The sequence below is a fragment of the Vanessa tameamea genome, chromosome 15 (genome assembly GCF_037043105.1).
Source record: "Vanessa tameamea isolate UH-Manoa-2023 chromosome 15, ilVanTame1 primary haplotype, whole genome shotgun sequence".
NCBI classification, from domain to species: Eukaryota; Metazoa; Arthropoda; class Insecta; order Lepidoptera; family Nymphalidae; genus Vanessa; species Vanessa tameamea.
Window position 1 is genome coordinate 7,650,878 of NC_087323.1, and position 25,636 is coordinate 7,676,513.

At 29.4% G+C, this 25,636-nt stretch overlaps 3 protein-coding genes across 3 annotated transcripts in view; 1 reads left to right on the forward strand and 2 right to left on the reverse strand.

Moving 5' to 3' along the window:
• LOC113399144 (apoptosis-stimulating of p53 protein 1) overlaps positions 1-16,573 on the reverse strand; it is a 240,190-nt gene extending 223,617 nt beyond the window's left edge. The window contains exon 1 of the mRNA XM_026638209.2: positions 16,210-16,573. The gene's annotated coding sequence lies outside the window, so the exon portion shown is untranslated. The remainder of the gene's footprint in view (positions 1-16,209) is intronic.
• A 4,392-nt stretch (positions 16,574-20,965) lies between these two features.
• Positions 20,966-23,392, reverse strand: LOC113399146 (inositol-tetrakisphosphate 1-kinase-like). Its single transcript, XM_026638213.2, has 5 exons — positions 23,183-23,392; positions 22,908-23,006; positions 22,551-22,648; positions 21,837-22,136; positions 20,966-21,538 (listed from the first exon to the last, which is right to left on the reverse strand). The coding sequence occupies exons 1-5, from the start codon at positions 23,303-23,305 to the stop codon at positions 21,058-21,060; spliced, it is 1,101 nt and encodes a 366-aa protein (XP_026493998.1). The 5' UTR covers positions 23,306-23,392; the 3' UTR covers positions 20,966-21,057.
• A 750-nt stretch (positions 23,393-24,142) lies between these two features.
• LOC113399147 (uncharacterized) lies at positions 24,143-25,636 on the forward strand. The gene is made up of 4 exons (XM_064217161.1): positions 24,143-24,518; positions 24,601-24,868; positions 24,998-25,129; positions 25,204-25,636. Exons 1-4 carry the CDS (start codon positions 24,403-24,405, stop codon positions 25,627-25,629), a joined length of 942 nt encoding a protein of 313 aa, XP_064073231.1. The 5' UTR covers positions 24,143-24,402; the 3' UTR covers positions 25,630-25,636.

Sequence of the window (25,636 nt, forward strand, 5' to 3'; positions counted from 1 at the left end):
TGAAGCGTTTTAATTTCCCAATTTACGGTTGACTTGACATAGTCAAACGATTCCACGTTAACACCTGTCCAAACGTTTATGTAACAGGCTGAGTACTTGTCAAGGCATATTTATTTTAACCCACTTACTACACGTAAACTTTCACGTTAAAGTCAAGAAAAACATGTGAACGCCCTTAGTGGGTGGAACGTTATGTAAATGAGGATAGTTTAAGACCGATCGTTATCTACGCACTATTGAGCTTGCAAATTGGCCAAGTACGAATACATCAAGCAATGTTTTTAATAAAATATTGTTTATAACCTACATCATCGTCGCATACATAAGGATAATATTGAACAATGATTTAATACCTTATTTTTTTGTTTAATTTTTATTTCAGAATACACCGCTACTTTTAAAAGTTTATTATACATTAGTAAAATGTATGATATTTATATGTTGCATCAGAAAATTATAGGTCGAGTTAATTCATCAGACAGTCAAAATAAATGGATGAAAGGCATCCATCATGCTTAAACTAAGATGGAGTTTAGGATGAAACTAAGAGTAGTGACAGGTTAGTCAATTACGGACAATCTATATGTATCTAATATTATAATATGTAGAGCATTTTTTGCGGAACACATAAGGGTCAAGAGATAGATCAGTAATTACTTTGCTATGCCAATGACCTCACGTACGAAGTTGTTTGTAAATTTACAGTACCATATAAAAATTTAAAATTACATGTCTTATTTTTTATATCGGGTACTTCGTTTATATTACTGCTGGTCCCTAAAAAAACGAACAATACATCCGCCGGTTACGGTTGGCCGAGTTTCATTATTGACATAATTGTTATTCCGTTTGCAGAAGTAAAGATAATCTCGTAAGTTACACTCGACTTGATTGTATGTATTTATTTTATCTGAACTCAAAATACATTTAGTATATTGCAAAACAAAAATACTTATAATATTCACGAACATTTTCACTAAGCACTTTATTGCTCGTATTTTATTTATTTCATTTCATTTTCGTACGTTGTTGGTATTGCTCTTTTTTATTCTGATATGTGCGATATATTTTGTTTTTATTTTTTTATTTAAATAGGTATGCAGACCGTCAAATGGATCACCTAATGCTAAGTGGTTACCACCGCCTATAGAGATTGGCATTCGAATATTAAGTATAGCATACTATAAATATTAATTTTGTATAAATTTACAAACTTTTCAATCTACAAAATTTTAATCATGATTAGGTATGTGCTTAACCTACATGCTGAATGCTGGATGAAGATCTGCCACATGTGTATATCTAAAACGCATCGCAACGAGTTAAAAGTATAAACCCAAAACTCTCAAACAGTGGGATTATAGACTGTCACTTTACTCTTTTTCGGCAGCAGCAACCTCTTTTTTTACATTAGCTTCTATTATTATTATATATGCACGTGTTAAGTTGCGTGAAGTGATTGATATTAACAAAGTGATCGATCAATTAGACGCGGATAACAATAAAATAGGCGCAGTCAATGACCCCCATCACAACAATAATTATTACACAACGGTATTCATTAGTAAATCAATAGATATTCTTTGTTCCAAAGGGAATTACAAAAATATGACTTTATTTATAGGTTATCATTTGTATTAATTGATAAATAATTATCAAAAAAATATATATATAATTACGATTTTTTTTTACCGGATTCGGTTACGATTCGAGTTTTTATTTTGGATATCCGATGATTTCGGTTACGGGTTACTTAGCTCCATCCCTGTATTGTAGATATTATATCAATTATATACGTAGTTTTTCGTTTCGGGAATTTTCAAGTAAATGCCTAACTATAACATTATAAATACTGATTGAAATATAATTATTTAATTACCTAAAACCCTAACTAAACAAATAGTTTACATATTGTACTAACGTAGCGTAACGTAACGACGACAGATTAAAAGGCAAAAATATAGTGTTCGTTTATCTTTGCACGTATCAAGCAAGAACAATATTAAATTGTAATGAATGTGACGCTACATACGGAGCCAACATATAGGGCATTTTTAATCCTGGGAAATGAGAGTGATGAAACGAGACTTTCCAGGGAATAGTCAGTGTATATCCATCACAACATTCCCGCGCATTTTTCCATAACTATGACCATTTGGTTATTGTCACTGTATTGCAGATCGTGTAATGTGAGGTTGTGAAATGTGTATATAGATTTGTCATCTTTGAAGTTAGAAAGGTGGAAATTGTGACCTCTTTAATCATTATGTTATCGAAAGAATAACATTTGAAATTCCGTTAGTCCTTGATATGTTGCCGATAGAAAATCATATCAGCCAACAATCAATCGGTTACTTTGGTTATTGATTTGGATAATTAAGAAATCGAGTAGTTGGCAATAATGTTTGATGGCTGATTTACTTTTAAGAGCGGGTCACCCCGAATGGAGTTGTAAGTGTCATGGCAACGCGAGTCGTTATGTTTTGAGAAGCGACTCGAATGCGATGGTTGCTTGCAAACCCATTTGCTCTTAATCGAAATGAATTATTGTAATCCTTTGATATCCTTTCCAAATGTCGGATCAATCCCCGAACCCAACTGTTCGGCATCCTGCTCCTCCCACATATATATATTATAAATGCAAAAGTCTGTCTATCTATCGGTCTGTTGCTCTTTCACAACCAAACAAATGAACCGAATTTAATGAAATTTTGGTATGAAGCAAGCTTGGACCCCAAGAACGGACATAGGCTACTACTTTTATATGCGTAACATCTGACGCCCCCTTAAACGGGAGCGAAGCCGTAAGCAACAACTAGTATTACATAAACTATTTCATTAGGAGTATTCTAGTAAAAAAGAACATTTAAAATTTTCTAGGTTGAACTATTAAAAATCTTTTGTCACTATACACCAATCAACTTTTACTTTTTTAACAACGAATTTACGACTTAATAAATTATTTTGACAGATATTTTAAACACAGAATACATTAAATAGGTAGTTTATCTTTTACGATTTACTACGAATTAGCGTTGGCGTTAAACCGGTTTTCTCTTCTATTTAATATACGCCAAAGCCGTTTTTTTAATAAAAAATTTAAAAACGTTTTATCATATTTTGATAACACCACGGCGATAATATTCAATTATATTATGATATATTTTACCCAAATGTTTTATAAGAAGGCAAGAAAGACATCTTTACATTACGTTAAGTATTCGCGATTACGTTCGCCATAAATTTAGGCAGACAGTTATTTTAATACTTTAAGCGCTTTTATTTTCTTCGGCTTAGTAGAAAATTGACGTTCATAGATAGGCAATTAATATTGTTTTTAAAATAGGAAGGTAGGGAAAGTGGGCGACCTAATGTCAAGTCATCATCTCCACCTACTACTACATTGACACAGTTAGAAGTATCAACACCGTCGATACTATACATGATTATAGGGTCCAAGGTCTGTAATTAATGAATTTTGTATACATCATACTTAATACCTAACTGTACCTTACAATCCGAGTAGGTACATCAATACAAAGTTTTTATTTTTGGCAGTAGAATTAGTGTGATACAGTCATTAGAATCTATTAAAATGTTTTATTTTTGCCACAATATGTTGTTATGTACAAATACGATCCTTTTTATATTATCGTGACTATGTATATATATATATTAAAATTAATGACGTAATAATCTTCCAGTATTGGATTGGGACTATTGAAGACTGTTTTACCAGTGGTCACGCTGGTCACGCACGATCTTCTAGATTTCTATCTTATATATTTACGTACATATATTTAAAAAAAAAAGTGATATATTTACAATTTTGAAAAATTTACAACACACAACAAACCAAACGAAATATTTGGAAATATACTATGAATATATATAAAAATTGTTTATTAGTCTTAGTGATATAACCACAAGAGTAATGCTGATTAGTCTAACTGATATTCTTATAAAAAAAAGTCATACTCAATAATAGCCTGATCTCGAATCACGATTCCTCTCAAAACAGCACTATTTACGAGCATGCGTCATCACGTCCCAGTCCGCTATGAATAAGACAATCTTTTAATCACGAACTATTACACGTATAACATGTAAAAGCAATCGTGTGTTATCTAACAGTCCGTTATAATAGGATACGATCAATTTATTAGAAGTTTAAATTACCATTTTTTATGTTGGTAATGGTATGTATTAATATTACGATGAAACTATTTTATCTTTGCGATTCTAATAGGGTAAATAGCATGTTATTGTATTTTCCATGCATATTTTAAAGAATCTCCATAAACATTAGTTTTTTATACTAATCCATTTATCCTTGACATGCAAATCTACGTTTTACGGCAGCTTGTTATGGTCGGTAACTTCAATGTTATTAATATTAATACACTTCAAAATTTATTTAAATTAAATAAAATATATTTGTAATTAATTAATTTTACTAAGGCCTGTAAGCCTTATCTCATAAATGCCTACATAGCTCATAAGCTAGATAAGTACAAGCAAATGGGCCGACTGAAGGTGTCTACACGCTCATAGAGACTGGTAATGAAATTTTAAACCAATCCTTACGTTGCCAATGAGCCGGCAATTTATCCCTTGACCCGTAGTTACTTACACTGGCTCACTCAATATTCGAATTGTATTGGATTGGATTCTTATATTCATTGTACTTTTACAATATACGTTGTTAGCATAAAGGAATTACGACTTATACTGTAATATTTTATATTTGTATTTTCAAAAAAGCTGTTTGATGGAATCTTCAGATAAACGCGATCGCAATTTTCTGTTTTAATCGCGCATTAGTTAAAAGGAAGCAACGGTGCGTTCATAAAACGCACGATTACATCGCAACAAAAAGCCGCAGCGTGCATAGGCTCTAAGAGACGTGAGAAGTCAAAGAGCAACAATGTGAGGTGTTACCGCTCATTAGATCGTGAGGGAGCTAATGAGACGAGATGGTATCGATCGGACCAGCACACTTTCGCTTCTAAGGGCAACCAATGAATATGTAAGCAGAGCCATCACAAGACATCTTTTATAAATGGATGAACATCGTCGTGTCCAGTTTAAATGGAAATAAAGGTAATGAATGCATGGTTTGTTTTACTTAAAAGTATAATAACATTGCGTAGCCTTTTTTTTAACAACGATGAAGCATAATTCGATCAATTTTTCTTATTTTGACTTTTATCCTAAATAATATGTTTATCCAATGAAAAATGATAAACTTAGATTTTCCTCATACAAAAAAATCTGTTAAATTTCCCATCGTATTATTGGACGAGTTTAACATGAAAATGGTCATAGTAAAATGCTAATTAGATAAATTAATTATTGTGTTCGAGGGTCAAATTAATTATAAAAGATTTTTTTTTTCATTTTGTTTATTTAAAATAATATAAATATCATAAGTCTATTTACTCAGTTTATTTTGAAATTAATTTTACAAATAACTAACAGTCAAATGTGACATATCATAAACTTGATTAGTTCGTGAGGGACTAATGAGAAGCTATCAACTAGCGAAGCCCACTTTCACTTCTGAAAGCAACCAATAGTTGTTCGGACAGATGTGTTTCGCATTTGTAAATTTCACAACTTATAGAACAATAGGTTTTACAATTCAATTTAAATCTGAACATAGAACTAATATATGAAAATTAAAGAAAATGTACTCGTATATATATATTTATTTTGTATATAGATTGACGGATAAAGGGCTTCCTGGTGGTAAGGGGCTACCACCGCCCATAAACATTGACGTTTTAATAAATATTAAACATTATTTACATCGCCAATGCGCTGCGAAACTTGGGAGCTAAGATTTATCTTGTTCCTGTAGTTACACTCGCTCACTCACCCTTCAAACCGGAACACAACAGTACTGAGTGCTGCTGTTTAGCGGTCATTAAGACTTCAGACTATAACTTCTAACTAAGACAGAGAATTAAGACATTAAGCAACATTATCTTAAAACAGCCGGTATTCAACAATCGTAATTATCCAACATAGTTTGCTTGACATTAGTTATACTTTGTTAACTTGCTTGAAGTAATACAACATGTACTCTCTTCGTGTTTTAGCATCTATGTCGAATGTGAACGCAATACTCAAATACAATGAGCTGACCATATTTCAGCTTGTGGCTTCCTAAGATATACGATGTTTACCATATTCGGATTGAATGATCTTTGGCTAACCTTATAGACGATTTATTTGCATTTATAATAAATGAGACGTATTCAGTGAGTTAAACCTAACTACAAATATAATATAAAATAGATAACTGCCATCTGTAATCTTAATCTATTTCTCTATAAAGACTATTAACAATATAATTATTATTGAACATAAATGATTACATTATGTATTTATTTATAGTTTTTTTTTTGTAATTCTAATATAAAACGACATATTGTTTTGATATTTGTAAAAGAAAAACTTAAACGTAGGCAGTAGACGTATTATAGTACATGAATACAAGAGCTTCGTACGCCATTTCAGTGCGGCGTAGAAAGGGACATACCCACACGCTTCGGGTTTGCAGAGCACTCACCTTTTACCTAGTAACCTAGCTCATTTACGCGGCATATCATATAATCCGCCCGCGCAACTTCCGACTCCATTTCAAATAATTCACATAATTCGTGAATACGTTTTACTACAATTCTAAAGACGATTATACTGTTTCCTCGTTGTTAAGTTAGGCTTTTATGCATATAAATACTTATTCATATAATTCGTTTTGGAAAATTATACTTTTCAGGAATTATTTAATGTAATTATTATATATTATATACTAATGTAATTAAAGAATATACAGCCATAGCATTATGATTTTAAAATTAAGCTTGACATAAAAATATCATGTCAATAAAAATCTATATAACCGAAACTTGCATACCATTTATTAGAATCTTAAACGAAATGATTTCTCAATCTCACCTGTCGTCATTTCAAAGATCCATCCCTAATGAGATAACATAGAGATGACGGCGATCGTTTTATGTGGAAACTAGTCTGACGTTACTATAATGATCTTCGTGTATTACGATATAAGATAAATAAGCCATGAAAGGTATCACAATATGTTTAACGAGCTACTTCGTTCACACGGATGTTAGTTACAGAAACCCGGGTACGAGATTATACTTTTCATCTTCCAAACACTTTCATTACCGAGGTAAAAAGTATTATTTTAATTCACCCAGTATTATAAATAACATTTAATTGCAATATTAAATAGTTTAAGGTTACATATTGATTTCGCAAAGATACATATACAAAATAAATATAAATAAAAAAAGATAAAATAAAATATCGCAAACACTTTTCTGTGACCGTAGACTGATATAAAATGTATTGTATTTCTTCTTAGAAACTTTATATCATTTATTTAAATAATTATTGTTTTGTGGATTTCGAATATTAATAGGAACTTTACCTCAATACCTATTTCAAAAAACTGTGCTATAATATACTATTAATAATAAAACTAGTCGAATCAACAGTCAGCTCCGAAATGTGTTTTAATTCTGATTTTTATCTGATACGGAAGTTACTTCAGCTTTTAAAAATAACCTTTGTTGACATTCTAATTTCGTAACGAATTCCCTTATTTTCTCTCCAACCGTTGCTGAGTCATTATCCAAAGAAAATAGAAGAGAATTTAAACTTTAAATGCTTTATCTAAGCTCCAATTATTAAATATATAAGTACTTTTAAGTCATAAGATATAAACAAAACTGCCTATATATGGTTATTTCAATAATTGAATTGTTCGTTTACTATGTTATAATTTAAATAATAGTAATTTAAATATTATTTTAAAAAGTAATTGCACTTTTTATCATTTTAATTTAATAATATATATATAATAAAATTAGCAAATATTTAAATTGATTTATATAAGTCATAAAAATAAACTTGGTCCAAAATAACTGCAACCTTTGAAAATCCAGCATTATTTTACAATGTAATTAAATTCGAGGCTAGATGTATATATGTTCGCCCTAATAAGCGACGAAATCGTAGATAGATAGGCAATCATTAGTTTTAAAGGAAATTATATCCATTTTGTATTTTGCATTTAAATACACATACAAATAAAACTAAATACTTTAGTGCTTATTTTAAATCAACCGAGACGATTACAACAAACTCGCTGCAATAAAACGTTTCTTATAAACGTTTATATAAATTTGATTATAAAATAGTTTAAACGAAGCGTTCAAAGAAAACTTTAGCCATAGTTTACAACTGTTCCATTCTCGATAAGAAATTAACGATTACAGCAACTTCACCAATAACTTCGTAGCGATATCTGAAATTGAAAATCTACGTCATAGTAACTAAGTTATAATTAAAACAGTTTGTAGTTTACCGTTCTCTCATCTCCGCAGACATTATTTAGACGAGTCACACGCAACGCACAATAAAATTACTGTTTTTATACCTAATTATCATGTCACATAGAGTTCTTAGATTAAAATGTTTTTCAATCCCAATAACGGTACGGTAATTGTGGTGATTGAGCTAAAGAAAGGTTACAGTAAAAAACGATGTTAAAGTTACTATACTATACCATATATCACACGTATAGTAGATTTATATACGTGTACATTATAGTTATATATCTTTAGTATTGCACATTTAATAGAATGATTACTGTTATTTAATTCGTATAAAGATATCCACAAATCATAAAAGTCTACGTATCAAACTATGTTTATTCAGAAGTACTCTTATCGTATTAAGGTTTGAAGCTCATTCCAAAGGGCTGCTCCAGTACATGTACATAGAAATGTGGTAGACTTTTTTTGTATGTAGTCTTTTCCAATCGAAGAAGGAATAAAGATAAATATACCTTAGATTTAAACATTCCACGGGATTTTCTAATATCTCTGCTATATTGAGTACTACTTAGAGTTCTGGATTAAATACATTTATTACAATACAACACTATTTCTTACTTAAATACTTATTTCCGATAACATTTTCGTCGACGTTCAAAACGCAATTTTTTCGCAAATCCATAATGACTATAATAGATTATTCAAGCTTTCGACCAATAAATAACACGTCAATTCGATGTTAAATGTTTATTTGACTTTTGTCCTTTGGTAAGATCAGACTATAGGATTCTACACGACGTACGACGCTTTTCTTCAAAAACTAGATTTTGTCTAATGAAATATCACTACTTGCATGGAAACAATTCAGTACTTTACATAAGCGTAATGTAATAATAGCAAAAATTGGTCAATGAAAATCACCCCTTTTGTATTTATGTAAATAGCAATAAGGACTAGTACAGGGTAGAGGTCACAATTTCAAGAATTATAAAATAATTCTATCATAATTAAAAGATACATATTCATAGTGCTTACGGATCATGACGTTCCCACACATTACCTTATATACCATCCCGTCGATCAAGTACAAATACACGGCTGCTTATACCTGTTTAAAGACAATTACATCACAGTAGCAATGACACATAATTGACGTCCAGGAGAGGTTCAGGTAACTCACTAGGCGTTAAATTGTTCTGAGTATGAGCAGGTGCATTTACAGGCTTCGGGTATAGATTGTCTATATGTATTTAAATAAAATTAGATTGTTAAAGAAGTTCAGATCTTAATTAATTATTAAAATGACATACGTATAGCGTTTCAAGTACGAAAATTTAATCTTTTTTATGCTCCGTTACACATCACAATAATGCCAATTTGAAAATTTTATTAACTCTAGTATTGTCTATAATTATTATCGAAATGGTCATAGAAATGCAAGCCATATTTTAATTTTTATTTTGAATAATAATGTGATTCGGCCTTGTATATTAAAAGACATTTTGTTAAGCCTCATTAGAAATGAGTAAAGCGTCAAAACTATGCATCATTAGCATGACATTAGCATAAATCAACGCGCGCGAGGTCGCAGCTAACAGCTAAATATGATGAGTTTACATAATAACTCAAAGAGCTAGAATTGTTGGTAGGGAGTATTATAATAGTAAGAATTAGGATAAAAAGGCAAATTTATAAATATCACAAGACGTGAAAATGACTTCATTATAAAGAGATTTATTTAAGAGAATATTAAAGCTTTGGCCGTAAACGTGATATATAAACTGAAACCTAATTTTAACGTTTTTTTATTTTCAATATATATATCACATACTTTAAAATACCCATTGCAAATATGAGTAGATTTTTTTTAATGATATAATTACTTCATCTTCTTCGGTTTACCCGAGTTATTTACTTCAGTAAGCTCAGCATAATTAACGCACGACTATTTGACAAGTACGAGTAATAATTTAACTATAATAATTTAACGAGAGCAATTATTCTTTACTATACTCCGCACTATAATCAGAAGGTGAAACGTGATCTTTTCAAGCTTGCGTCAGTATCAGGTAAATTGCCAACATTAAAGGAAATCATGTACAACATCAAGGATTCATTATATTGATGTACAAACTGCACCCCGCCTCATTATATTATTTGTCAAAATTGCAAGCCACTTTCTTCCTTATTGTTGATAAATGGATTTGGTTTTAGTTGGGTTTCTAAGTTTCACTATCTATATTAAATGAAAGTTTAAGATTGGAGATATAACGTTGATCGTTGGTGCGGATACAACAGGTATAACAAGGCAACCGACCAATGTTTTACAAGTCATTGCGGGTGAATACACATTTAGTATTTTGTCACTTAAAGGAATTAGTAATTAATGTCCAATAGATTTTTTAGTAAACAATATACCTACCTACTCATATGAGATATCAAATGTTGACGAAAAGGTAGGAAAAACTATTAAATTATTTTACAAAATCATGCGAAGGAAATGCTGACTCACGAAACAATCCTAAGTACGAGGTGACGTTTGCATTGTTATAGGGGATCGCGTCTGTCCGTCACTCTGTCAGCGCTAAGAGATGAACAAATTGTCGACATCCAGCAGCCTTGACCTGTCAGAACAACTAAAGACCTTGTTGAAACGAGTTTTGGAAACAGATTATTGTGTATCTACGCAACATATACTAACAGGATAATACAATTATTATCGCTTTTCACGTGAATTAAGTTTGCTTTTAAATATACGCAAGAATATATTTAATATCTAGCCATAAATGCCAACAATAACCTGATAGTGTTAAAACTAAATTTAAATTTAACTACATAACAAGGGGTTAGAAATGATGATATCCGAAATGTAAGTCTATTCGGTCACTTTCGTAATATATCTTTTCTCGATATTCCATCAACTATGACACTTTTCGGGTATCACGTGTTATTCTACGTCATACTGACGTTGCCAGCATGTACGATAAAAATTACATAAAATTATTTTTTTTCTTTTTTAATTTTGGGACTTTTGTCCTACACAGGTACGTCAGTCCTAATTACACTTTTTATGCTTCGACATATCTATAGATCTTAAAGAAAACAATTGCAAAATTAACTTTTGAATTGAAATTTATTTAAAAGAAAAGAATACATACATAAGTATTTAAAAAAAATATCACATCACATTATTGCCCAAAAAAATTGCCATGTTTATTCAGCAATACGTTCCGTCATTTAGCAAATGCTACCAATGGACAGTCAATATTTACGTTTCCACGCTCTTGAGCCAACCTGAAAGGTGCCTCTAAACTCTACACACTCGAACATGACGATGGAAAAACTTAAAATCTTACATTACTGGATTTCTTAATGGTATTTTTAAATGTCTTCGTTTAAGACTTCTGATTCCAAATTTAAATTTAGTCTAAAGAATCAAGTTTACTGAACTTATTTTAATTATTTATTTTACTTTATTGGTGAGTCAAACAAATCGCAAAGCTAGAGAAAAAAATGCATTAACAAGCGTTACATACATATAACATAATGACAGTAGACACGAGGACTACGTAAGCGTTTTTTTTTATGAAAAATGAACTCATTTTAAACAAAAACCATTAGAATTGTATTATGTTGAATATGATACAATATAAACACAAATTTTGCTGTAAATTGAACAAAAATAATTAATTAAAAGAACAATAGATGTGTCATTAAGATAACATTTAAGCAATCGGATGTAAAAACAAGCTTTGGTAAACTGTCCAGAGTTTATCGCTCCGAGTAAAGTTAAAACTGATACATGCAAAAGCAAATTAAGAGTTCATATACCTGTGACTCATAAATCTTTTCTTAATTCTATAAGCCATTCAACTGTACTAAGAAATAATATATTTGGAAAAGAAAACAATTGTTTAAGTTTTCATAGAGATTATTCATATAAACTTGATAGTGATGGTCGACATTTCAAAATAAAAACTTGGCTGTGTAGTCTACTTAACTAAATTATTTAAATAAAAAATATGTATATATTAGGTTTCCATATCAGCTTATAACCAAGATTGAATTACAACGACACTTTTACAGTGACAGTATATATTCTGGATCAATATACCAATATACAATACACTTTTATCCTGGTGAATAAATGAGTTCCCATGGGAAATTCCAAATAACTCCATCTAGCCTCTATTTGCAAACTCCACGTGAACGAGCCACGTGAAAGTTTGAAAATGTCTACGTAAATAATTTTTCGGACACAGTAATCACTGTGTATGGATAAACAATTCGTTAAAAGAGGGACGTTTTTTTTTTTTTTTATGATATCGGTAGGCGGACGAGCAAATGGGCCACCTGATGGTAAGTGGTCACCACCGCCCATAGACAATGGCGTTGTAAGAAATATTAACCATTCCTTACATCAACAATGCGCCACCAACCTTGGGAACTAAGATGTTACGTCCCTTGTGCCTGTAGTTACACTGGCTCACTCACCCTTCAAACCGGAACACAACAATACTAAGTACTGCTGTTTGGTGGTAGAATATCTAACTAGACGTAAAAACGATATCGTGTTAATTTTATTTATAAGTATACAATTTATAGCTATTTATGTACCAAAAATTTACAATAAATCAAAGAATATTAAATAATTTTCAAAACTCAGTAGTTCTTTCCTTTTCCTTGCTCTCATTGCATCTCAAAGTCAAATATCGATCTCGATTTAGTATTTACTCTCTTTGTAAGATTGAAGATATCTTCCCTTTTTATTAAGCTTACCGACGTTTAACTTGATAAAATATTCTCGTGTTCATTTTTCTTCTTTATTAAATATGCTTCTTTGATTATTATCAACAAACTGTACTATACTACTGGCTTTTGATCTTAATCTAACGATTTTAGATTTGATTGGTTATTAGTTTCAGTCGTAAATGTTTGAGGTTTATTGATTTAATGATAATTGATAAAAGGAAAAATCAGTTGTGCTATTTTGGTAGCAGGTTGGTTAATCATGAATTTGACGAAACTGTAATATGAAAAAAAAAAACAATTGTCATTTTTAGTAGCGATTAGCTAAATATGAAAAAGAAATATAAATTAAACATCCGAAAAAAAATTGAGAACGATGGATATATTTCCGTGACAAAATAGAAATAAAAAAGTTCTAATCGGAACGAATAGGTATTATTTCGGAGCTATTGTTCCTAGAAAAATCTGCTTCTTAATATATACTAATCTATACTTCTATATCGAATAATATAAATGCGATATTATGTTTATCTGTTACGCTTTCATGGTTACACAACTGAACCAATTTTGATGAAATTAGGTACTAGCGAGCTTGAACCCCAGGGATGCTAATAAATTTGGGGCCGAGTTGTATGCAAATTCTAAAATTTTCAAGGTAAAAATATACACATTTATAGATAGGCTACTGGAAAAACTTACAAAATACTATTATATAACTTTTATATATATAAGGGACTATAATGGGTTATGTAAATATTTAACAAATCATAATAATTAAATATATTTAATTGAATATAGAATTGTTAATTGAAAATTGAGGCCACCTAATAGTTCGTCATTGCCGCTGACATGTCATTTAAATATTGCTCAATTTTACCTGGTTACCTACATCATGTGATATAATTACAGCACAGTAATTAAAATATAATAGCATGTTATATGTATAAGTTAAACAATTGTCATATATATAATTATTATGCCAATAAACTATGGAAAGTCTGTGGGAAAATTAGATACTTATATGAAAACAAACACTGCGAGCAAATGGGGCGGATGCATGTTCGAAATTCGAATCCGGTCTGGGCTACCACGAGTCCTCGGCAATCTCGTCTACGCAATTGCTCGAGAAAAAGTGTAGAAAGAGCACCTACCGTACGGAACGTCCGATCCTATTAGAGAAACGGCCGACAGCCAAACTAGTTTTACTTTACAGTTACGAGACGAGACGATTTGATTCTGCGACGATACTTAGCCGAAGGTCGCGGAAACTCGAGCGGCACTAATTTACAATTTGTTCAGCAAGTTGACAACAAGTTTAATATCGATCAGAGGATCGAAGATAAAATATATAACTCACTCACCGCTGGATACTTCGAAATGTATTTATTGATTGAAATAATCGCATGTCACAAGTTTTTTATTATTTTGGGCTATTGGGTTATTTTTTATTTTCTTGCCTCAATTAATGCCGAAATCATGACTAGTTCTACTGTTATTAAATATTTTAATTACTTTTCTGCGCGGCCTACATCAACAACTCAAACAGACCGTATAGATAATTATTATACATTGAAAACGTTAAATTAAATTGTTATATATAATAAAAAATTATGCTAAAGTATTATTTTAAAATGTGACTGAATTGCCTTTCTTTCAAAATATAAACAATTCCAACCATTAATAAGCTAAATTAATTAATTTACCCATTTAATTATAAAGGTGTTTAAAATGTAATCAAATTATTGTTATTAAAAAAAAAAAAAAAAAACAAAATGAAAATATCTTAGTGGAATCGTAAAAATAAATCGGACGTGCGGTTAGGATTATAGGCCACTACGTTTTGGGTACTACAACCAACGAGTTATTTAGTATAAGTAGAGTTAGCTAAAAAACAATACCTTCTATTGTTTGTACAACGTGCATCAGTACCAGTAGTATGGCTGACCTAGAGTAATTAGAGGCACAAGGGACATGACATCTTTAATCCCGTATTCGCAGCCCGTTGATATTGGATGTCAGCGTCTATGAGAGAAGGTGACTATGGCTGGTCCGACCGGAAGGTCCATTTGTTTGTAGGCCTTCCTAATATAAATTAAAATAAGGGATATTTCCTCTGAGTGATTGCTTATTGCGACTAGATATTTGATACGAGTAAGCGGAAATATTATTATAATTGATTAATTTTAATTGACGAATACAATCTATAATATTCGAAAAACATCACAATTCGAAGTTAAAACGAGTCTTAGTAATTAAATTACCGATAAGAATACTTAAAAGGTTCTGTAACATTTCTTTGGGCATCTTATTACAATAAAAACATAAGAGGTAGAATACATTTATTTTATTTATTTTAAAGGAGTAAAAATCGTAAAATTAAGATGTATCTTAATACATGAGCAACTTAAATAAAATGCAGAATAAATGTTTAAATTGAGTCGTCTCGATTGGGAAAGATATGTAAACAATAAAATTGAAATAAACTTGTATATATGCTGCCATAAAATAATCTAGTGCAACGTTTATTTAATGACCTTATTTGCATATCAATGAAACGGCATTTAAATTCTCACGTTTTATTGTTCCAAAAATTGGTAAAGAATATTTATGTTTACGGAAATTAACGAGGCTCGTATATTCGTCTACTTGTTTTAATCTCCTAAGGTAATGCAATTTCTACTGAGAAGATATTTCGTATAACGTTAACCAAATGTATAACAAAAGCGAATTTAATTATTTTACGTAACGTAAATTAAACGAACTAGCGGTCATGAAAGGGCTTAGGTGTCTAAGTCAAAAACTGGGTTAGAAATAGTACCTGGGTGCTGGAATAGTTTTAATTGATTGAAATTTATATGTAGAGTTATAATTTTTGTACCAATTGAGAACAAAGGCTAATATTTAGCAAATTTTTTAATTAAAGTCTCTCAAAATGTGTAATCGTACTCAATATGTCAATCAATGTCGCATTAAGTACCTACTATTTAGTATGTTTTATATACATAGATTGTAACCAAGTTTTATGTTCATTATTGTAAGTTAATTTTTTAACAACTTGAGTGTTTACAAACGAAGTTATACTAACCTGTTCGGGTAGTAATTAACACCGAAAAATCCAATTAGCGCATCACTACACGACACAACTCGTATTCTTCGATACACTATATCATCAAATTAACAAACCAACGAAACCGCAACAAAGTCGTAAAGAACACAATATTCGTTATACACTATCGATCAATTTAATTTTAAATTCACATGTCACCAACATCGAACATACTGACTTATTTTTATAATTAAAAAATATATATTTCATTTGACATTTTGTATTTCCCTGTTTCCTAACATGCGACATTTAAAAATCGAACGACGTTATTCGTAGCGCGAAAACAGACGAAAGTGCGCGCGCGACTCACGTGCATTGGCCGCATGTGCCGACAGCTGACTGAATCGCAATTCGGAACAACGCCGCAACAATAATTACACGGTTCCAATTTTTCTATCTATATTACACACCGTTAACCGCCAAAGAATCAGTTTCTTGCTTTTTAATATGGATTAACTTCCTGCGTTTTCAGTACGTCGCGGGAGCACCGCGGAAGTCGCTTACCGTAATGTATAATAAATTGTACAGATTTACCTCTCGCTGCAACTAGGTGTGATTTATGCACGGAACTGTGTCGAATTAACAATTACCGCTTCTATAGTAACATCGGCTAGACAACCGTTATGAGACGAGGTGGATAAAATCACGATATTATATATTTTATGTAAAACTAATTTATAACAGTCATTCGTTATTGGTAATTAAGTGTTGACAGCCACATTCGTCTTTTTGCCGTAATGGAATTAATAGACGGGACGCACGATTATTTCTCAAATCAACACTTATAGATTAGATTAATAAAAAAACAATATTTAAATCTTAAAAATCTTAAACTCTCTTAAAATCTTGACAATAATAATCAAAATCTAATTATTAAGGTGTATTTACTATAATACCGTAGGTGCATATTTATTGAACTATTTTCGAGCTTTCCATCAAATATAACTTATTCGTAATTTTCAACGAACATAGCATATTACTTCCAGAAAAAAAACATTTTATTCATCATTTCAGTTTAATTCATAATCTTGATGGTCTCGTTTAAATTTAATATAATTATATTGCACAAAATCCACTTTCTGTTAGCTAAATAATACAGTTGTAAAATTGGGATATTACCTGTGATTAAAATAAAAATACTAATAGGTTGGGATATTTATATTTCAATAACAATTCAGGTATAAAGATACATTGTTCACTTAAACTAAATCTACGAAGTAAATAGTCATATAAATCAGTCTCGCATCGTAATACATTTCACTATTGCTTTATGGAATGATAATATCTTGAAACTTGATAATTAAATTATCAGGAAACTATAATTATTACAAATTTTGCCCGCTCACATGTTTCAAATAAAACTTTTAAGTATGTATCTTTTGTTATTATCTTGTATGTACCAAACTTGTGAACATTTACAAGGTTATTCGCTTTCTGACAGATCATACAAAGTTCTGCATAAACTTGTTTTAACGCTGGCAAATTATATCACATACAGATAAATACGTTCAATTTAGTATTATTATGGTAAGTCGAGAAATAGAAAAAAACGATTGATGATGAGCTAAGTGTATGATGATTTTGCCCCTAATGAATTAACTATTATGATCAGTATCTACTTGGCGGTAGATCTTTGTGCAGCCTGTATGGGTAGGCCACACCCACTCATTGTCTATTCTACTATGAAACGGCAATACTTAGTATTGTTGTGTTCCGATTGAAACGGTAAGTGAACCGGTGTAACTGCAGGCACAAGGGACATAACATCTTAGTTCTTAAGCTTAGTGGCGCAATAACGATGTAAGGGATGTCAAATATTTCTTAGTGTTTCTCTTTGACCAGTTTGTCAGTTTGTCTATATATTTAACATTAACATATGTTCCTATCCCGGCTGCCCGCACCCGTCACTGAACAGTTCTCCTTCAAGGAGAAGTGGAAATGTTCGCGCTTGAGTCCGGCGAGGCTAACTTCAACTTCAAAAATAACTGATTAGGTTTTGTCAATATTTTAATACTATTTTTAATACATATTAAGTACATTTTTTTAAAATAAAGTTGGCCTACACTCTAGTAAAACATGATATAAAAAGAAATCATCATTCACAATTCTAAGTATCACATACCGATCGGATTTTCAATAATCTAATCGATAATCGAACTATACGTTGCTGCACAATATCACTATCTGTCAAAAAGCGAAAAAATTACAAATACAATTAATTTAATCACTCTTTAGAATACACCAAACTTAATTTTGTATAAAAGATTTTTAAACTAGCTATCCATTTATTATACAATTATAAACTCAAAAGTTGCTACCGGAATCACATGAAACTTATCGCTTATGTAGATTTAAGATAAGCAAAGGGAATATATATAACAATATGTTAAATACTTTTAAAAATATAGTTACTTACACAATATCAACTTAGTTATAACAATCGTCGATATTGACGGTTTTTTTTATTAGCACTGAAACTTTATCAAAATCATATATCTCAAATGTCTAAGATGATGAAAACATATAAAATGAAGCATTGGACTCAAGTTTGATTACATTAAATTTTATTCTAATCGCATCAAAAAAAAAGATTCGCTTCAAAAATTTACTTTGCGATACTATAATTAGTATACAATGCCGATAATTTGTACAAATATCAGTTATTTTTAGAAAAATATTTTAATCGATAATATTAATGAGTAGAGCATGATTTTCATTTATGTTATCCGTTTTTCAGTATACGATTTTTGTATGACATTTAATTTAATGAAATAATTAGTATCATTTTTTAATATAATTATTGATAACTTATTTATAGTTAAATATTATTTATATCTTAAAACATTTCAAAATATATTCAATTTCAATATATGGAGTTGTAACTGGAAATCAAACAAAATTAAAATAATATATTGATCTCATATTTGTAGTATATGTGATCAATATATTATATGTATACATATCTACAAAAAAATAATTGCTTATAAATGCTGATATAGATTATATTAAGTTTAATGGCAATACACAAAATAACTTTAAGCATACCAAAAGGCACACAGATAATACAATGTTACTGATTCTGAAGAAGACAATCTCTAAGCTGTACTAATTTGACTAAGTTACTGTGATTTTTAGGGAATAGTTTTAAGACATTGGTGTTTCGCACTTAACATTTTTTTATAACTATATAACTAATATAGTTTTACTTTTGTAATAAACGTAGATAATACAACGTGATCTCATATTCAATTTCTTAAGTAGCACACTTTAGATACAGTATTTATTTTTATAAAGGGAAAAATAGTAAATCCTAAATCTCACTTGTAAAAAAGATTAATCGAAGATAAATCGAAACAATTAATCAATGACAACTTACTTGACATAACATACTTTATTTTAGTATAATATTTAATACAACTAGACCATAGTAATTTCGATGGCCTTTATGAGGAACATAAGTCTAAAATTTGTTTTTTGTAGATAAATATTCCGTATTAAAGTCATTTTTATATATCTTTTTCCAACATTGGTGTTGCCAATTATATAATATTGTTGTAGTTGAAACAGCAAACTTCTATGGAGCTGCTGTTTACAATGAGTTTATGAATTTATTTTTATACTGTACTTTCCATGTATATATTGTATGTTTAACGATATTTTATAAACTTGTTAATTGAGAAACATTTTAAGATATAACATTGCAAAAATCAGAGAGACATATTTTCCAAAAATAAAACATAAACTTAATTCTGTATTTTAAAACAAAAAGATGTAATTATATATAACTACAAATAAATACTAACATCACAATCAAGGTACATTCGATTAGATTACACATTCATACGCCCACAATAGAATTATGTTATTACATCAAATAAGATATTAAGATATTTATATCAATAATGAACCTTATTGATATTGGCAGTAATCTCAAAATCATCTCAAAAAGTTATGTTTAAACTAAGCAATGTGTTCTATCAATATTTGATGAAATCATAACAACATTTTTATAAAAAGCATGCCTTCATTTAAATCTCATTATCCTTCATTTATATTCATGTATATGGATACGCTTTTTTATTGCTTTGTAGTAAATATGACCTCAAATAACTGGGAGGATACTATAATACTATGCTGTGACTCATCAGGCAGTGGTTATATTTGGTCTGATCGCCAAAACGATATTGCTGATTAATATTTATAATATTGTATAAGTGCGGTAGAACATTTCTATTGGGCTTACGACAATTGTAATAAAATATGCTTACACAAATACTGTTTATAAAAAAAAAAGAATAGCATTACCTCTACAAAAGGCCAAAACTGGTCATTTATATCAACATAAATATTTGTACAACTTAATTTTGTACAAATTAATTAATGAGATTAAAAATGAGATAAATTGACAATAATCTAAAATGCTTCACTAAAATAATGTCATAAGTCAACATTATTATATTTTCCATGTTAATTGTGATTTTTTAATTAAAATAGGTATATAAACAACTATAGTTCAAATGTATTAAAAATATGTTCTGTCCAGAAATGTGAAATGAAAACCAAAAGAATCAATTAAATACATGAAACTTAGCTGCTTTCTTCAACAAATAAATTCTACATTATTAAAATCCAGCATTCTAAATAATTTATTGATAAAAAATGAAACCTATTTATATGATGAATGATATTTTACATGATTATTAAATAACAAAATAGTATTATACTTGCTTATATACTCGAAAGCTGTCCTATATTCAGACCTAGCATATTTATTAAATTGCCCATGTCCCATTAATCTGATAATATCGATTCAATCATTATTTTTAACTAAATTATATTCATACCTGTTACAACATGATTATGACTACCACCTATGTTAATCAAGCCATTAGGCCTATAATTGTCACCATAGTCATCTATTCTGCCACTACCATCTAAACTACTATCACTATTCGAACTTCTTATAGTATCTTGAATACAATCTAATAAATGTTCAAAAAAGTTCGGAAAATTATCATAACTAGGGAATACATTAATATCAATAACAGCATGATTACCTGTTATATTGTCTATGACTACATCAAATCCAGCCAGTATTAAGCCAATCTTCTTTCTCATTACTTTGATTATATCTTTTATTTTGTCTTCATTAAGACACATTTTTATATCAGCCTTATCATTGGGGTCTAATATAGACAGTGTGGATTGGCTATCAGCTTTACAAACTTCTCCAGTACTGTAGTATATTGGATCCAAGTCTTCAGAGGCATAGAAATTTTTAAGACTTGGTCTTTCACATATGTGGTATCTGTAAAGAACAATAAAAAGTTTTTATGATTTAAATTTAACAGGCCTTTCTATTATATATTAACATTTATATTCATATATTTTGCTATAGTAACTGAATGACGCTGAAATAAAACATCCTTAATTTTAATTATCCATTTCTGAAATACATAAAAGATAACCACAAAATAATATGTTTTGTAAACATAATAAAGACAAAACAAGAATGGTTTCATTTAAGTAAATCAAAAATTAACATTATTACTTCATTTACAAATATCAATATAAAAAATAAAAAAAACTAAATAAAAAGAACAAACCTGTTTCCCACAACAAACACCTTATGTAAAACTGCATTATGATTTACAAAACTTTGAACAACACAAGGTGGTTTGACTACATTGAGGCCTCTCTCATTAAATATTAGAACCATTTCATGTGCTGATTTAGATCCATGTGCTATAGTTGGTTTGCATATAACTGGAAATCTTACACCTCTTTGCCTCATAATCTCAATATTATGTTGTGTATTATTTGTTGTGAATTCTGCAAAGGCAGGTGTGAAGATACCTTGACTTTGAAATGATGACTCATTTTGCAATAATGTGTAATAACAGTACCTGAAATTGCCATAACAATAATGAAAATTCTTTTATGATTATGTATTGAAATATCACTAACACTACATTAGAAATCCAAATGACTTGGACTAAGTAATAAGACATACACCGTTACAGACTTTACTTTGTAATTATTTAAGAGGAATGATTGCACTACAATTTTATTTCATAAAACTTTATTAATTGACGCAACACTTTATGGCAGCTCAAAGTTAGCACTATATCTTCATCATACAATGGCATTATTTATAGATATAATCTAAATTTTCCTCATGTACCAATCAGTCTATTGGTGCAATCTGAATACAAATCTTTAAAGTAACTTAAGATTAGAGTGAACATACACAGTTTAAATTTTAAGAATACAAACAATCTTTTATTTTTACTATATATACACATTTAATTAATAATTACCTATTCAATAAAATCCTCACATTATCTAATGGGTCAATCACAATTATATTAGGATGATTTGATAAATACTGCTCCACATGACTTATAATATTTGCTGCCTGGAAAATTAAAACAAATTGAATATTCAAATAAAAAGATTTAAATGGTAAGGTCTGCATACAAAAAAATATAATAGTAATGTATAAAAATATGTTGTCAATTTTTATGACTCATAACATTTTTTACTAGTCACAAAATAGTTTTGCAAAACTTATTTCCAGTGTAAAGATACAATTTTATTTAAAAGTTATTTTTTTATGTCAATGCAAAGATTTGTAAACTACAGGAAATTGAAAAAGAAAAAAAATATAGATTTACCTTCATATCACCTTGATCAGCTGCTGCTATGACATCAGTTAATTTGTGCAAAAAAACATCTATTCTTCCTTGGTCTTCAAAAGCCCTCTCTAAATCTAACTGGAAATTAAAATCTTATATTTAATTCATTTTCAACTTACAATGTATTTTTATGATACCATTTAAACGGTTTTTTTTTTAAATAAATACAAAAAGTAATGATGCAAATGAAATATGAAATTTTAGACAATACATTACTATACTAAAACATTTTAATGTATGCCTTTATTAATTACCTTAACCAGATTATAACCGTGTAAGTTACAAGCTTTGATCAATTCCTTCCAGTTAAGTTTTTGACTCTTCTTTTCAGACATCCAGAGACCTATACTTTTACCGTAATAAATATCGTCGCTCATTTTTCTGGTAATGATTTTTCTTTTACATAAACATATTTCACTTATGATGATTATGCATAAAATAGATAGTATTGTTTATATTGTTTTGAAAAAAAAAGGAAAGAACCAGAAGAACTGAGAAAAAAATCGTGTAATAGTTTGAAAAACACACACAAAATAAATTGAAGAACTTTAACAAGTTACTAATTTATATAAACTATAAGATAAGAAACACTGGGAACACAATGCATTATATTTACAGCACTGGTTCCATAATAACAGTTATTCATTAACTATATACATAGATATTTAACATTTAGTATTTTAAGTATTACTATCGAGTATTGACAATTTGACAAATAACACTACGAATTCCAATTAAATGTCAAACTATTAACCACATTTTATTGACAGCTTTTTTTTTTTTTTAATCTAAGTTTATTAATTAAAACATTTTACGAAGTCTTTACATTAGACTCTTTACATTTTATCTTATTTATAAATAATTCGATTACCATTATAACCAAAAAATATGATATATTGAGTATACTAGCAATTAGATTTGCTATAAGAGTATAATTTTATAATGTAATCATTACCTAAGGTTTAAAAATTAAATTTAAATTTATAAAATATAAATATCAATATGTACACTGGTAAATTAGCGTTTCAGAAGTAATTAGTAATGTAATATTGATGTGAAACTGCCGCAATCCAAAAATAAATTGTCAATATTACAAAATATAATAGATTGAATGGTATACACTATACCGATGCCTCTGGTGATATGTTGCAGCTTGCAACACCATTGTTTTGGATTTCCGAATCTAAGTGGAGTAAGTAGCTAAGTGGTAAATGGAAACTGGAAAGAAGAAAAAGATCACAGCATTGAGCATTTATTGAAACTTCAAAACACAAAAACATACAATAATTACAAGACTTTATTTATCTATATTTAATAATAAATATTATATTCAACTTAAATATTAAAATCTCAAATCTATAAATGTCCTGCGTGGACGTACTAGGAATACTTGTATTCTTTGAAGTTTTGAACTAACCTTACTTTTGTAACAACAAACTGTCCAATCAAATAATAAATTTTAACTAACAAGAAAATGTCAGACGACGGAATAACTAGTGCAAAATGCAGAATACTAGAAATATTATCCGACCTCGATGGAACAGATTTGGCATCAATTGAAAAGTGGATATGTTCACAATCATATAAAAAAGTTAAGTACCTATTATCAAACAATTTAAACTTTATCTACATATCATCCTTTGTTGTTATTTATTAAATCTTTTATCCATACAGATTTAAAAACTAAAAAGGAACTTCAAAATTCCCAGAAGTTCTTAAAAAAGATAGGAGAGTCTTTGAAGAAATTGGTACCATTTGAAGCTGAAATGCCAACTGAAACTATTGTTCCACCTGCTGCTGGTGATCAGGCTGATTGTAATAAACATAACACTTACCATATTGATGAGTTTCTTTATGATGAAGATCAAGTCGAGGTATTAGTTAATAAAGGAAAAGTCAAAAGAAATTTTTGCTTAGACTGTAACTCTCGTAATATTGAGGTAATATTTGTATTTATATTTTATATGCTCAATGCATGCCTTATGAATATTAAAAACCAATATAAATTATTATTAATATATATAATATATCATATGTATTAATTATGTCTATTTTTATTTTACTTCCAGAAATTAACATTTATATCACATTCTATGTCTAGACAAGCATTACAATACATTTTTAAAGTCTTACTTCCTAATGACCTGGAGAGCAAAGAACTAATGGATGTTGGGTCTCGATTAGGAGCTGTATTATATGGAGTGAGTTTGGCTTTTATTTATTGTAGTGGGCTTTTAATTATTGTAATACATAATATTATAACTTTTTTTTGTAGGCTTATTATTTCTCCAATGTTTCAAAAATTGTGGGTGTCGAAATAAATAAAGAATGCTGTGAAGTACAAAAAAGAATAATAAATCAATATTCAATGGATGTAAATAGAATAAAAATAATTCATTCAGATGTTATGGATATAACTGACATTGTTGAATGTACAGATATTTTCATAATCAATGTTTTAGATTTTTTTGTGGATGTAGAGAAGCATAAAAAAATGTGGTATTTCTTTCGAAAGCATATTAAACAAGGCAGTTATTTAGTAACTAATAGAAGCATGGCTGAAACTTTAAATGGTTTAAATATATTTGAAGAATTTATGGACTGGTTAACAATCTGCAAGCCCTACCAGTTAGAAAATGAAATATTTTTTGATGTTGAAGATTGCAGTGAATTATACTTATATACAATAAATAAGAAATAAAAACAAA

Bases quoted from the DNA above. Each gene is read 5' to 3' on its own strand.
- LOC113399147 (XM_064217161.1), top strand. From the start codon at position 24,403: ATGTCAGACGACGGAATAACTAGTGCAAAATGCAGAATACTAGAAATA. The intron at 24,519-24,600 runs AGTTAAGTACCT...TTTTATCCATAC, and splicing joins TGTTCACAATCATATAAAAA to AGATTTAAAAACTAAAAAGG. The intron at 25,130-25,203 runs GTGAGTTTGGCT...TTTTTTTTGTAG, and splicing joins TAGGAGCTGTATTATATGGA to GCTTATTATTTCTCCAATGT.
- LOC113399146 (XM_026638213.2), bottom strand. From the start codon at position 23,305: ATGAGCGACGATATTTATTACGGTAAAAGTATAGGTCTCTGGATGTCT. The intron at 23,007-23,182 runs GTAATTAATAAA...TTTAATTTCCAG, and splicing joins ACGGTTATAATCTGGTTAAG to TTAGATTTAGAGAGGGCTTT. The intron at 21,539-21,836 runs GTTTGTTCTTTT...TGTTCTTTACAG, and splicing joins GTGTTTGTTGTGGGAAACAG to ATACCACATATGTGAAAGAC.